This window comes from Topomyia yanbarensis, chromosome 1, assembly GCF_030247195.1.
Source record: "Topomyia yanbarensis strain Yona2022 chromosome 1, ASM3024719v1, whole genome shotgun sequence".
Classification (NCBI taxonomy): Eukaryota; Metazoa; Arthropoda; class Insecta; order Diptera; family Culicidae; genus Topomyia; species Topomyia yanbarensis.
The window spans coordinates 192860297-192876860 of record NC_080670.1 but is presented as its reverse complement, the minus strand read 5'-3'; the positions used below and the strand labels follow the sequence as shown (position 1 = coordinate 192876860).

Here is a 16564-nt window from a genome sequence, read left to right as displayed (position 1 = left end):
TTTCGCTTTCGCTATCTCTATTAGTGACGGAGGAGTCAAGTGCCTACACGCAGAAAAAAGATTTGTAGGTTCAATGAAATTATGCATTAAATTCAATAAATTAAATTATTGGTCGGGAGACAATAAAATTATTTATTGAATTCAATAAAATTTATTTATTGCATCAATAAAAAAATTATCGTTCCGTTTTTCAATAATTATTTTATTGAAATTAAAAGAAAATTATTGATACTAAAAATGTATTTATTGAAAGCAAAAATTTGTTGTTGTTCTAATAAAAAAAATATTTTCAAACCAAAAAGTTTGTTAAAGTGATAAACAATAAATGACTGGATTCAATAACACTTATTTTTGGTTTAAATAGGCTAAATTTTTCTGCGTGTAGAAACTTAAAAATAATTTACATCGAATATATCTAACGGGTCAATATTGGGGTCTCATGTACACACTAGTATCAATAGAAGGGCAAGATTTTGAACAATAAAACTTTTATTACCCTGAACAGAACTACTCACGATTTATTCAATAAAGGTAACAGACATAACACTCGAGAACCATGCTTCACCCGCTTCAACGGTGATTTTAAATATATTTGTAGTTGGAACTGTGGCCACATTGGCAATGATGGCGCCACTGACATATAAATAAGCATGTGAGGGATAGACCATCAGCGAAAAATTGTTCCCAAGCCAGAGGGGTAACATACCAGCAAATGAGTGTTTGGGACCGTGTATAAAAGGTGGAGCTATAGTGTTCTGGTAAAATTGTTGGACCTATATTTTTTGTAGGAGTTAGTTTTATGACTGATAGCCTGTGTTTACGTTTCGACTTCATCTCATCAGTATTCGACACTAACCTAATGACAGGATTGACGCTGGCTCCACAAAACGAAAACACTATCTGTGTTTCTGAGCAAACCCCTAGTCATGTGTGAGGTCCCACAAGGAAAGAAGTTCTGATTAAACAGATGAGAATGAATGGCCTAGCAAGCCAATGCAATATGCACTATGTTATACTTCTCCTTAATGGAGAAAAAACTTGGAGAAAACTATTTCTTCCCCGTTAAAAAGATTGTTTCAAACCATCTTTGCGCGTGAAGAGCACAAAACTTATAACTAAATTAATTATGGAATTTATGTTTCGACTTCGTCTCATCATAATACCGACACTAACTAAGTGGCAGGACCACTTTTCATTGCTACTTGTCATTAGTTTGAAAATCATGAGGAAGCTAAAAAGCAGAAGATATTTAAGTTTACCAAAACATATGTGATTTGGCAAGCAATTTGCTTATGTGAAAAACGAAGGACCCCGGTCGTGACAACCGGAACGGTTAATGGGTAAATGTATTTCAAAGAATATTTTGAAAAGCGTCTACTTCCATTTTCGGTTTTTCAGGCCATATTTATCTTTGTGCCGTTATTCGAAAGATGTTTTTTTTTATTTCGTTTATTTGACACGGCTCATAGCGGTAGCTTAACGGAGCTGTGGATCTTTTTTGTGTTTACAATATGTAAAAAATAAAAATAAAAACAAATATTATTGTTTGTCCGTTGGATCTCGTGCGCGCAACTTATTGCGAGCGGAGACCTTCTTTCGCGGTTCGCCTACTGCGTCATGGGGGACCGTTTAATTCTCTCCTGTCCTCCGTATCAAGGTCATCATCGTTAAAAGTGCCTTGGTGCTCGCGACCAGATGTTCTTTCCTGCTTCTTGCACTTACGGGTGACCAATGTAAATCCGTCGTCATTCTTATTATCTTCATCACCGATGTTACTTACAGTTGTTTCAGGGGTGCTGGATGCTGCTTTGGCAGTTGTCAATATGGACTGAACAGCTGCCACAAATTTGGCAACCGTTTGTGGTTCAGGTATTGGCATTGAAAATTCTTTTTTGGGTTGGTTTTCCGTGGATTCGTTGGCAATCGGTAGCGATACATTCTCCTCTGTATCTTCCGCGCAAGGTTGTCCGTGGTGTGCTGTCTGATTACAATACTTGCACGTAGGAGTTTGCTCCTCATGGGTGCATAACGTAGTTTGATGAATAGTAGCTTCGTGGGTTTTAAGTTTTATATTCAAGTGGGAGGGGATAGGTCTTTCGATCCGCATCCTCACCACAAGAACATCGTTGGGTGTACCCGGGAAGAAATTTCTCCACGTATCACGTGTAACGGATTCTACTTCTCCGTATTGCGACATGTATTTTGCGATTAGATCAGGAGGGGTTCGTGGTGATAGGTCATGTAATTTTACATCTACATAGTCTTTTTCTATATACATGGGAATCTTAATTTCAGCTTTATCACTTTCAGCCACGTGCTTCAAGTTGTTCTGCAAAACGAAACGTTCGGCTTGTGCTAACGTGTTGAATGATATGAGCACTACATTGCGAAGATGATGATACTGTAGATACATAACCTCCTTGAGCTTTAGCTGCATCTTCACCTTCAGCAGGTATTCCACTTCACGAAAACTCAATCTTATTGAACAGAATTTAAAGTCAACGACCGCTGTGTTGGGTCGGAGCAGAGATTTTTCGTCAACTTTACTCATGTTGGCAAGAATAAATTAAAAGTTTCCTTTGTTCTCGAGACAATGCACACTGGATCGAGAGGTTGCTAGTTGTTGTTCACTTGTTTCGATTGTACGTCTGACTTGGGCAGAAGTAGAAAGTAGACTCTATTCGAAAGATGTTGTAAAGTGGTACAAGTCTAAAGAGGTCAATTCGTGCCAAAGGGTCTCAATTCCTCAAACGAACCGGAATAGCGGCCATTTGAAAAACACTGGGCTATCGTGAATCAGGCATTCCAGGAGCATCCGAAGAAAAGAGAAATCTTTTACAAGACTTTATTAACAGTGCTAAGGAGAAGGTACATGCACTTGGAAATTGAATAAAACAGAAAGGGGGTATAATAATGTTTTATTTCCTGAAGGTTTGAAAACAATCGGTTGAATGGGCGAATTTCCTTTTCTTGTGATGCAATTTGATACCGTATACGCTTTACCCTAACGTACTTAACATGGCCGTAAAAATATTTTCAGAGTCTAAGGACTGCAAACGGACGAGCTCCGGTTATTTGCACTGATTCATGCTAAGCATTGCGTGTATTCAGTTCGTGTTATACAGGTCGTATTGTTATTTCAAGTAATCAATTATCTCACTAGCTGATTGTCATTATTTAGCAAAAATAGATTGGTCTGTCCAGAAAATATGTTGAAAACAAGTAGCTCCATATTGAGAACAGTGATGAGGAAGCCTACGCTGGCCAAAAAGAATATTCAGTTCCTCCACGAACTATGAAATTTCACTTCCAATTAAATTTTCCATAATGTACTAATAAATTTAGGTAAACAATCTTTAGAATAAGTATTTTTTAATCGATTAATGGACAAACAAATGCAATTTTTAATAAATTACCGTTTTATTAAGCCGGTTCCACTTTAAAAGTAAAGCAACTGGATCTGAAACGATTACGTCACCAGCGTTTAGAACTTTGTTTAAAATACATAGAACAGGAAAGATACTCAAATTGTGTTTCGGATTCTGCTCGTCACGTCTCGACCAGTCGTTCGAACGTGCACGTAAATTGCGATTTTGATTTAGTGTCTACCTAGCGGCCCACTAGGAGAATCCGAAACACAAAACATCAGACTTAGCTATACTTTTAAGTCCGGTAACTGTCAAAGTTATGAATCTAGAACTGAGCCACTCCCGAACGTGTCTTAAGGTCATTACTCGACTCGAATTTATTTTCCCTAATCTATTGGACCTGGGCGTATGACCTGAATACTTTTTATATATTTAAAACCGTATCAGATTAAGCAACATAGAAAAGCACATACCAGTTATACAATTCGAAACAAAACTGTTCGAAATAATAAATCGAAAAGCTCTGCTCGGAATGTAGTTGTTTCCATTCTAATTCCACTTTGAAACTTCCATATAAAATACTACGCTGCTGAACATGCCCTAAGAAACTCGAACAATGTAAAATAAAAATGTAAACCCGTGATAAAAACCAGTCAGTGCTTTCTCTTGGTCAGATAGCATTACTTTTGGGTTGACCACCAATAATCACTGTAGATTATCTCGCAACTTTTTGAAAATGAATCAAAAGTAAAACAGCTCTAACATAACTCAGTTTCCTCTCCCAGCCAAATCTCCAGCTAACTAGACACAAATCCAGTTGAGTCCGCCCCTGCTTTAGAAATAACTACAAAAGAAGAACGATCAACGACGACGATACCCTGCGACAAATTTTGGGTAATCTTCGGGAATAAAACTGGCGTGGATTCTAATGCAGCGTATGATTCAATGAACCAAAATGAAGTGTGGCAGATAATCACCCTTATTCTTGTTTACGACGAATACGAGAATACGAAAGTGATTCGAACGAATAGTAAGCCCATTTGATTTTGCTGTCGTAAACGGGAATACAAACCACTTTCGAACGAATCTCGCATTCGTCGTAAACAAGAATAAGAGTGAATGCTTTAACATGGCTTTTCGAAAAAAAAAAACTAACTTCACTGACTTGTAAAACACTGGATAGGTGAAAATTAAGCTAAAAAATGTCAGTATAGACATCCGACGCGTGTGTGACGTTAGGGAGGCAGGGCGAAGCACTCTAGAATTCATTGTTCAACAGAGTGATCGAAGGTGTGATACCAAGATCTGATGTGCAAAGGAACGGAAGTATCATCAAGAAATCTAACATAGCTTTGCTGATGACATCGATATCATTGGCGTTGATCATAGTGCAGTGCAAGAGGCACTTGTGCTTTTTAAAGGCTACGAAAATCGTTCTGATAATAGACTGTGACAAAAAAGTACGTGGTAGTTGGTAGAGAGCGAGGCTATCGAGGTTTGATTCAGAGGTGGAATTAGATGGGGTGCGGTACGAGGTTGTTGACAAATGTCTATATCAGAGGTACCAACATAATTTAATAACGGTGTTGGCCGCAAGAGAAAAAGTTGTGCTGCGACTGCGAATAGAACATCCTATGGTTTGCGACACGCACATGTAGTGCGAATGCCAGCAAAGACCAGCTAAAGCTATACTCAACAGACAACCTGAAAGAAGTCATCGACTTCGGGGCAGGCTGTGTGCACTCGCTGGCTGTGTGCGTGATGCGCGTTCAGCGGGCATTCAAGAGGACTGGATAATGGCAGTCCAAGATCGAGTAAGCTGAAAATCTAAAATGATTCAGAGCACCCAGATAGCTCTAACTGTATCCCCGAAACGGCTGTATATCTATAAATCTAAACGCCTTAAGGTTCTACTGAGAAAGCGACACTGGCCACTTTTTTAGATTTTCCCAGTTGAGCTTTAATGTTATAACTGCTCGGATTGAAGATCCCTGATAATGAATTTTAATATATTTAGGCAACATTTCCGCCAAATGCGACAATTATCTATAAGCTAAACCTACCCTAATCCTCAAACGTCGCCGGCTTCTTGCTTGCAAAAGCTATGGTGCACACCATATTGATTAAATTTATACCTTCATTTCCGTACACCAACCGGCTCACGCCTGCCAGTCCCAATCCGTAACCATGCGATACGAACGAAACCAGCAGACACATAAAATTAGATAATGCTATAATGTGCATCACCAATATGGTGACGGAGATTGCAGCAAGTGGACCATTGATGCGAATAGAGAAAAAAAATGTACGGTAATACGGTAATGGAATGATGACCAGGAAGAGTCTCAGCCCTGCTCCGGTGAAAGGGAAGTGCTTTCCTAATTCCTCCTCCGCACATCAATGCCAGTTTTTGCACATCACCGCAAAGTCAGTTCCCCAGTGGACTGGTGAATGTTGCAGACGTGAAACTCAATTATAGCCTCGATTAAACAAAGAGGGCGTCGTTTCAGTCACGGTTTGAGCATTAAACAATTACTTTTTCTTGGGAATTTTCTATACCCATTCGCTGCACTTAACCAAATCGAGCGCTCTAATTGAAACGGTGAATTCTTCAGATGCATACCGGGTGGCAGGTGTAATGTAATCTGCATGACGATAAACCCAGGGCAAACAATATAAACGATGGTAAATGAATTTTTTTTCCCTGTGTATTATTCGACGAGAATGGAATTTGATTTTCAAATGGTTTGTATTAAATTATGTTGAGTAAAATATCAGTTGAAATATAATGTGAATGGTTACGATTTAGTGTTTATCAAGGAAACGTGTAAGTATAGGAAAAACCAGACCTAAGATTTCCCATGTGCTGCCATCTTATTATTGAATCCTAAGATCAACTGAAATTACAAAACGATCCTTGGAAATAACAAGTTTGTGGTTAACAACTTTTTCCCAAATTCTCCATTGATTCCGGATGGGGATCAATACTGACGAAGACCACATCCAAACGTACATCGTTCGAGGAAGGAAGGAATGTTAGTCCGTTCACATGATTGAATCACGATTGTACCCAAGTTGCAGACTGCAGAAAGTATGCTGCTAGTCGATCGTTGCAGCGACTGGTAGCCTTTTTGCTCCTTGCTGAAGTCATTTCAAAACGACGTTTCATTTGATACCAAATTCTACTTTGCCTTCAGTGTTATAGAGCCTTTCATTTATTCTTGAGTTTGTGAAATGACGCATATGTGGTTGGCCAAACCGAAGAGTAAGTAATCACCATGTTATCTATAAGCTCAGAAATCAACCCAGTATGATAAGAAACTACCCTGTGATCCACATATGATTCCATTTTTTACAGCGGATCCATGATTGGAGATAGAAGATAAGATATCAACAATTTACAATAACTTTCACAACCAACCGCTAGTCATCGTCCAAGTTATTCAAGTTATACCTAAATTCAAAGTACAAACTAATTAGCTTCACTACGAACAGAATCTAATAATTAGGTTGCAAATCTCTCACCTGGCAGCGTCGCCCGAGCAGACTGAATAGTTGCTCGTTTTCATCGTTGGTCAGCAGTTGGCTCGGTCGGTTTGCCTTGCTGGCGGTTCGATCCGCTTCCGCTACAGCCGGTTGCTTCATGCTCCGACTACTCCCAGTGCTTCTTTACGCCCCGCTTGACAATGACGATCCAGAATCTTCCAGCGCACCGTTTCCCACTGTTCGATGTGGTGTGTGTATCTGTGTGGTCTTAATTTTTGGCCTTCTCACGTCAGAGCAATTTCAGTCGAGCACACGATAAACACTTAATAATTATTCTCGCCGGGTAGATTGCATTGCATATTTTCTTTAATTAACTGTAAAGCCTAAATATTTTTCCAGCGCATTTCTCGGATATTCCTTTCTTCGGCGACGGCTGATTGTATTGTTTCTTTTCGTTGGAGCGATTCTTTCCGTTTAGTTGAACAACCTGCTGTTTGTTTAGGGGAAATTCTTAACTCTTGAGTAGGTTCTTTCAGCGTTTGCACTTGAATTCAATTGCTGAACAAGATATTTCTGGAGTAATTACCGTCAAGTGGGGTTTTTGATATCATACATTGTTATTGAACTTGAAAAAAGCCTAATTGATGAACCGAATTAAGGAAATCTGTACTCACGATTAAACGTATACTGTCGATGAAAATACATCTGTTCAAAACGAGTACTTGATACATCTGATTGTACTTTGATTTAACGGAATGTATCGCATATAGATTCAAGAGATTTTGTTCAGATTATTGATAGATTATTATACCTTCATAAACACGACTAACCAAAGCGTTAGATTGCTAAAGAAAACACCAGTAAAATTTATTATCTACAGACTTTAAAGTTGTCTGTTTTATGTAGTTTTGCTTTCCAGAAAACTTATATTTGTAGCGTACGATGAGACATGAGTTGAAAACATATGCATTCTGCTTAGTGGAGAAAACCTTATGTAAAAACTATATTTTCCCAACTAAGAATATTGTTTAAAACAATAGTTGCGCGTGAAGGGTCCAAAACTACTAACTGCTAAGTCAAACCAAGTTTCGATTTCTTAAAAATACAAAATAATAATATATTAGTCTTTTCTTTTTTGAGGCTAGCTTCAATCCGCCGCTAGCAGAGTCCTGTCTCTAAGTCAGTGTCGGATTCTGATGAGAGGAGTCGAAACGGAAATTCCATAACTAACTAGTCTGCCCATAAACGCATAAGAGTCCCATGTGGATTTTTGTCGAAAATGAGTTATCCGTTGGATAGTATTCTGTATCACCACTGAATCACACTGCACAAATAAAATTACCAGGTTTGTTCAGAAAATATCAAAAAAAAATACCAAAACATGGTTGTCCCATCCATTTGGCTCAAGGGATGGGACAATCTTGAACAGCGTTTTTCTCGGCTTGCTGTTTTTCAACATGGGACTCTTATGCTGTTATGGGCAGAGTAGGCAATTTTCCAACCAATGGTATTACAATCAAACCAACCCCACCTGACGGTAGCACAAGTGCCATAAAGCAGAATTATAACAAAATAATCATTGCAGAAGCGAACGGTACCGTGCACCGCCTGTACAGCTTTGCATAACAAACGGTCTTCCGAAGGTCTCTTATTGGAATTTGCAGCTTTCCCCCCGTCAAGGAAAGCAACAAGACAAGTAAACACTATACGGTATCTCCGGCCAGATTCCACAACGATGATTCTTTGCCTACCGATTTCCTCTAGTAGACACTATCGATACTGCACAACGTAGGGCACCCCGACCACCACTTCTTTCTCGAGTTTCTAGGAAAGCATGATGTCACCAAAAAATATCAAGTCCACTACAATACACAACAGCTAGCTAGCCTCTTCCCACGGCAGAATACTGAACTGATGAGCAATTTGACGGATGTTCCACGGAGCAGGAAAAGAAAAAAAAATGTCGCGACGATACTTACTTCGCCACCCACCCGGGATCGACCGAGAGCTTGTTCAATTTTTCGCGAACCACACTAGCTGTGGGATTGTTGCTTTGCGAACAGATAACTTTCGAATGGGTTTCATCGGAGGATGGACCCGTATTTTTCTTCACAACACTTTGCTCGTTCGACACAAAACTCGCTGGTGGTGATGGCTCTCTTCTTTTGGGTGCGAATGGACGGTGGATGACAGATGGTTGCACATTTCACACATACAGATTGCTTGGTTGCGTCGCACACGCGTGTGGAGCGTTTGTAGTGGTGGTCTGTTGTGACGGAGCCGCGGGAACAGGGTGTTTACGGTAGACAAAAATTATGTACTGGAAAGCGACATCTGGTTGTGAGAGTTTCAAGCTGCTCCAACTAATCTTCAAGCAATCAAGTAAAATTCTAGTGAATTCATAAGATTTTTAAACCTAATTAAAAAAAAACAAGTTTCCCACCAAACGCATGCTGAATTATTTCCTAACGGAAACAATCAATCTGACGTTTTCCGCGGTTGAGTTAATACACGGAAACGAAAAACTACCTAAAATTAAGTTTCTTTGACTCAATATCGTGATATCGTGGGGGAACTTAAAATTAGGTAAACCGTGTTGAAGGTAGTTTCCATTTAACCACGGCAAAAATTACAACTCATTGATAGGTTTTTTATACTCAAATTTAAGTTGAATTTACCTAATTTTGAGTATACCCCAAACAACTCAAAAGTACCTTCCTCCACGGAAGACCTCGACTGAGTCGAATCTCTCGTTTTGTTTTTGACAACACTAATAAGTGCGAAAGCGAGGCACAACTCAAAAGTAAGTTAAAAGAACTTATGCTGCAGGTTGTTTTATTTAACCGTGTACTTTGGGAATCTTAATTTTTTGTGAAAATTTTTTTCCCTTCCGTCAGGGAGTCATGGAAAACTATCCCCTAATAAACATAGTTTGATTTAATAACCTAACGACGTATTCAGTGTATCCAAACAATATGTGGAATCGTTGCACTATATGCGTTAAAGTTCGATTTTTTTTTTGGGGTCTCCCGTTTGATATGCAGCGGAACAAAATCCCAGCAAAAGACAGCACAACCTCGGGAATTTGATCACGACATGTGGACCGGCATTTTGTGCCGCATTTTTATCACGGCAAGTTTTCCGCCGTGATGTCTCCAAATTATCAAAATAAAACTTCTGCTGCTTCAGAAAATGTAATCCGTGACGTTTCCCGCTGTTACACTTCGGAAACCTTCATTTTTCCATTTACACTTTTTTACGTCAAGGAAAACGAAAATCCATCTCCCATTTCAAATACATCGGTGACAAAATCCCATGATCAAATTCCCGAAGTGTACAGCAGCCTTGCTACACGAGAAATCCAGATCCCGAAGTGTAGACGCAATCGCGGAAACTACCACGGATTTTAAAAATCCTAAGCACAAAAAATACGGCTGGAATTAATTCAACATGGATTGCTTTCGACGGGAAAATGATGTTTTATTAGGCTTAACATTTAATGCTATTTGGAAACAGTTGGTATTTTTTAGAAGCAGCAGAACTATTCTATTGACAGTCTAGAGAATTTGGCGGAAAATTTACCGTGATCAAAATCTAACACAAAATCCCGCGTTCAAATTCAGTACAGGGTGTACAGTTTGACAGTAACCTTTACACCTCGGGACTCTTGATTTTTTGTTGTGTACTTATTTCCGTGGAGGGAAATGAGAATCCATGTCCCATATGAAATACATGGTGGACAAAATCCCGCGATCAGATTCCCGAGCTGTACAATAGCCTATAACGGCAACACTACACCCCAGGAATTTGATCACGAAATTTTGGCTGGGATTTCGATCACGGAAAATTTTTCCGATCCGTGATCTCTCACAACTATCAAAATAAAACTTTTGCTGCTTCTAAAAAATTTAAGCTGTTTCAGAGTTATAAAAATAACAATTTTCCCCTCGGAAACAATTTATGTTAAATTCTTTCCGGACGGATTTTTTATGTGATTTTGTTTAAATCCATGCCGTTTTCCGCGGTTGAGTAACAACTCCTAAAATCTCAATTTTTCCGTGTACTTTTTTGTCACGGAAAACGAATATCCATACTCGTAGAAACTGTGTTTTCTAAGACGCTAAATATCTCAATGGAATTGGGTCATTAATTAAAGAATGAAATTTATTTTATTACATAAACCGATAAAGCTCATCTTTCTACATATAACCATTTTGATCCTCGACCAGTAAAACTTAAAAATATTTTTTTTTAATTCTCGACAAACATATGATTACGGCGTAAAAGCCAACTGTCAAAATTCTCTTTAAAGGGAAATTCCGGATAAGCCGTTACTGGCCGAACACAGCTCACATCACTAAATGGAAGAGAAAACCTTTCTCTTCGGTTTACTACCAACATTTGTGATTGGCGAGTGACCGTTTTTCCGGAATTTTCATGCAAAGTGAATTTTGACAGTTGGCTTTTACGTCGTAATCATATGTTTGTCGAGAATTGATTTTCATGCCAAAATGTAAACATGTGAATTTGCCCACATGGGTTAGCATTTTTGACAGCTATACCAGCAAAAGTATAGGGATCAAGTTAGTTAAATGGAAGGTGTGGTCGTAATAATTCAATTTTATAAAATATTTTTTGTTATTTTGCGGACAAAAAAGCAAGAAACTTACTTACGTATCTTCAACATCAACTGCATCGAAAGAAAAATCAAAAAGAGCATATGACTTAATGACTTAATTCCTAACATGACATAACAGCTTGCGTATCACGGTAATATTACACTCTAGACAAATTACCTATTTACCTACAGTGTTTCCAAGGAAATTTCTTTCATTCTAACACAGGCAACGAAATCAATCGAATAAACGTCGAAACTTACTAGTTTTATTGCACATCGAATGCTTAACAGCTGCTATCCATTCTACAGCTCTTGCCCGGTTGAATAGGGTCTGCTAAGTATATACGCCCTTTTTATTGCTAACGTATTGTTCACAGCTAATATGTTGCATATAACATTCATAATCGGCCACAGTAATACAATATTCGATACTATTCTTTACTTCACTAACGGCCTTTGTCCATATGGGTTTAGTTTGCAGTAGCTGGTCTAAAAAACTGGCCTTGCCATTGCACTACTTACGAACGAGTATAAGTATTAAGTTAATTCAATTATAGCAATAAAAGATATCAAATATCAACAAATTGTCTATTCATATGGCATGAGATCACGAGCAAACGCGTTGCTGTTACATGTGTTTGGTTTATTTGTTTCTTTGTTTGTTTGTTGCACGAAAATATGTATATCCCTCCAGCATATCTTATTTTATCTAATTGATATTGACATACATATTAGTCTTTATTTATGTACATCAAATCTGTTAACTATACTAAGCATTTTTTTCGAAGCAGCATTCGAAATAAATTATTATTTGGGTGGTATCGTTGATTGGCATAAACTTTAACGCTAGTTGAGGGAGAATAACCTGTACGAATGCTGTTTTTTCCGAAAATTTCGATGGGTGTGAAGCTCTGATTAAATCACGTTGAATCTGTTAAGTAGCGAGTGAAAAAAGAATCATCATAAGGATTGTTTTGACCACCGATGATCGTAATCCGTATTTTGAGAAAACCAACACAGTAGGGTCCAACCAACTACTAGAGCACACTAATTAAAGTGTGGTCATGAGGAAGAAGAACACATAGGATGTATCCAAACGAGCCTGAAATTTAACGTATTCAAATAGAAATACGTCAGATTTCTGCTCGTTTGGATACGTCAAAAACATCTTTGCCACACTCTCCACCTAGACTGCTCTAACCAATACGGCTCCAATACTTATTTCTTCAGTGGAACAATTCAATCCCAACAATTCTAGAACCAGATGAATTTTTCTTTTTTTCTTAATTTTTAATTGACATTACATACCTCAATGTAAGTATTTTTTCTCCGCTGTTGTACATATTTATTTCGGGTAATATTTTTCCATTCCATCCATAGTCGCTGTCAAAATTCTGAAATCTATAGCCAGCGGGAAAAAATAATATAGTCGTGATTCGCTGGTTGAACACTTTTTAACTGGACCGCTTTTCAGTTAGATCTCCGCTAGTTGGACCATTATTCAAGTAAAAAGCAATTGAATGCCAGAATCTCGTGTTAAATTTACTATGACAATCAATCTGACAATCATTGAAGATGTGAATAGATGTATTTAAACGACTCCTTTGGAGAGTTTTTGACATCTGTCAGTTGGGCCAATTAGCGAATCAAATTTTAGTTGGACAGATGATGTGGCCCAACCAGCGAATTACGACTGTACAGTCATGTTTGGCTGGTTGGTCACATTTTAGTTGGACCTCCGCTAGTTGGACCATTGTCCAACTAAAAAGCATCTGCATGTCGAAATCTCGTGTCAAATTCACTTTGACAATCAATCTGACAATAACAAGAGATGTGAAAAGATGCATTTACACTACTAACGTCTCCTTCGGAGAGTTTTTAACGTCTGTCAGTTCAACTAACGAATCAAATTCGTCACTGAGCAAAGCAAACATTTTTAGCCACCATTTTACGTGCCATGATGGCAGTCCAAATTGTTTAAGTCGTATAACGTTTGATTGCCCTTTTTGAGAATAATGGTTTACGCCAGCTTGACAGCAACGCTCAGATGAGGATGTCGGGCGTTCATTAAATAAACATCCTACGCATTGGACTAATGTAGGATGACCTCCTCTGACTGGGCGGATGACGTAAACGATTATTGTCAAAAAGGGCAATTAAACGTTTTACGACCTAAACACTTTAGACCGCCATTATGGTACGCAAAAAGCTGAATAGAGTATAACAATAGCTCGATTCATCTTATTAGTTCTGGTTACCTCGGTTTCAAGAAAAAAAACGTCGGCGAGTAGCCTTCAGAAAACTGAATATTTTAGACTAATTGACTTGATAAGGCTTACTGGTTAACTGAAATCTCGGAATTTGGGTCTGAAGCATATTATGTACTGTTCTTGTATTTAATATAGTTTCTACAGTATATACTAATTTCTCAATAACAATTACAATAACTGTTTGCAAAAGTGGAGAATTTCTGCTGTTCTCTTTATCGATGAAATCATCCTAGGGTGGGAAAGCTCTTAGAATAAAATGACCCATTCTAAAAACCTTTATTTTTCCTAAATGCAGACTAGTTATGTTCCTAGATTCAGGAAGACACTTGCTTCTATTATGTTAAGCAGTATGTAATTTACTCGTTCGTTCCATACTACACATTCTTTCGATCTTTTGTATAGAGTACAAAATAATATAGTGAAATGCTAAAGTTCTTCAACGGAAAGCCTTACCGGACGTACTTGGTTAAAATATTTTCGCAAAATTATTCTAGCCTGCCACATAATCACGGTATGGTATAGTAACGAGTATATGCGGAGAAAAGCTGGCAAAATGGCAATTCCATTGTCAAAATCTAGCAGTGCTCCCAAAAATTGATAGATTGGCTCGGCTGGCTCAGCAACTTAGCAGTTTAGCGGCCCTTACACGTTCAATATTTTTGTCAATACACAGTATTGACAATATTGTCTCAATACGTCAATCCCATTTGAAATGCACCTCGTCAATACAACTTTTTTCCATTACACGTACGATACTTTTGCCAATACTCTCTAGTAATGACAAAAATATTAAACGTGTAAGGGCCGCTTTTTGCTGGCTCAAGATGGCGTCTCCGTATATCTCTCGCTGGAGGATAACTACACGCTCATTCAAAACTACTCAAAATTTGAGTTCAGAGCACTCAATTTGAAAAATAGACGAAAAATGACTTTTAATTTGAGTAGAGTTAACTCAGCTGGTGAATAACCATTCAATTTTTAAATTTTTGAGTGAAAAAATTACTTTCAAGAAATAGTGCGAGGAGTTCGACATTGTCTAAAACTTTAATAAAAGATCTAGCCTCGGACCTAGTAGCTGTAGAGTCGAAGCAGAACATTCAGAAAACTAAAAGGTAGGTTTCTCTGAGTTTTGTTTTTATTCTAATCTAACTTCTATTCGTGTTTTTATAGTTTCTGCTAGTTCTAAAATGTACCGATTGGTATAAAAGAGATGTGAAGAAACGTCGTCGGATTATATTTCCAGACATCCCTAGCGTCTGAATGAACAGGTAAAGGATACTTGAAGTATCGGTGAGATTCTTTGTAATAATATTAAAAATACTGAATGATTATTTTTCAAATTTGCTTTTTGAGTAAAATGTACTCACATTTGACATTTGCATCCAAAACTCAAAACTGAGTAAACGAGGCGAACTTAGTTTTTGACCATGTGCAGTTTTTATGAAATTGAGTGGCTAACCACTCAAATTTGAGTTACTATCAATGAGCGTGTAAGCACCATCTCCTTCCAAACATTTTCGTATTCTACCACCCCCTAAGAATGGTTGGTTTCAAAATCGTGCAATGAAAAATGTTCGTTGGACCAGACATCCAAATAACCGTAAAACAGACGTCCAACGTTGGAGCCGTGTTGAACGATTTTGAAAGAATTTTTTGAGTTTCTCAGTGGGTAGCTCCAAGTTTGTGCACGCAGACAAACGTATCACATGTAATTTAAATTAAACTGGATAATTGCGTTTCAAATTTCTTTCGTCAGTAACTAGCACTAACCAACGGGACATCACTCAGGACTAGCCAGTTGTTTTAGGCGTTCACATATGTAGTGTGACTGTCTGGATTTATTGTCTAACTACTGCTAAATTGAGTACTAATTTAGATACGTCGTCTAACTTGGCCGCAAGTTGGTGCTAGTTACTGAAGAAATTATTTCTACCTTTTTTCGTCAAATCTCAATACTATCGCCACTTCGCTAGCGAGTCAGCTCTTACAACTTTCCGTTCGGCCTGGTCTTCCTCCGCTATAGCTTGTAGAATCATTTCATTGATAACACAGACTACTTGCGATGAGATGGGTCTGTACGCGCTTGTAACTCTTGTGAACAGTAGCACCCCTGTTTGTGGTGGGCTATTTGCAGCTTTTCTCCGAGCATCCAAGCTTTAATCATATCGAATGCCGTCATCATCAGTATTTTCATCTCGTCTGTTACATGCTGCTGCTGCCACGTGTGTTTGGTTTATTAAATACCGTTATTACGATGTCGTCCGCAAAGTCATCAATTTCTTCACTTCTAAGTAAATTGGGCGTCAGTACGCCATTTTAATATCCCATTCCCCAGCCCGCACTATTGGAGGAATTCTTGATTTATATCGTTATCCCGGAGCAATATCGGTTGCAATATTGTCCGAATAGCGTCTACCATGGACTACACTTTCAGGAATCCAAACTGGTTCCTCGAACCAAACTTTATCGTGCTCTTTAAATTTTGAAGAAAATCATCTCCAAAAGTTTCCCAAATATATTCAGTAAGCATATTGGTCTACCCGTCGAAGGATCCTCAGGAGGCTTACTTTGTTTCGACAGCAACACTATGTTCCATTTGTTACGAACAGCCAGAAAGAAAATACGAATCGGAACAATCAGCAAAGGCCCACACGACGAAAAAGGACTACGATTGGAAACTTGGAATAAGGTCAACTCGGCTAAGCAAGTCACCTGGCTTAGCCGAGTTCGACCGAATTCAGCACAACGAGCAGCAAACTCGCTACATCGAAATCGTAACATTGCAGGTTCCCAGACAAACTGATATGCTTGATCAACGCGAA

The 16564-nt window shown here is 38.3% G+C and overlaps 1 protein-coding gene across 5 annotated transcripts in view; it reads right to left on the bottom strand.

Moving 5' to 3' along the window:
* Window positions 1–9034, bottom strand: part of LOC131685486 (actin nucleation-promoting factor WASL) — a 28451-nt gene extending 19417 nt beyond the window's left edge. The window contains exons 1-2 of one of the 5 annotated variants that reach the window (XM_058969231.1): window positions 8606–9034; window positions 6894–7344 (exon numbers count right to left, since the gene is read on the bottom strand). In XM_058969231.1, the coding sequence (XP_058825214.1) occupies window positions 6894–7013 (120 nt within the window). In that variant the 5' untranslated portion in view covers window positions 7014–7344; window positions 8606–9034. The other 4 variants (XM_058969239.1, XM_058969246.1, XM_058969257.1 and 1 more) reach the window with 4 other exon arrangements.
* Between the last annotated feature and the right edge of the window lie 7530 nt (window positions 9035–16564).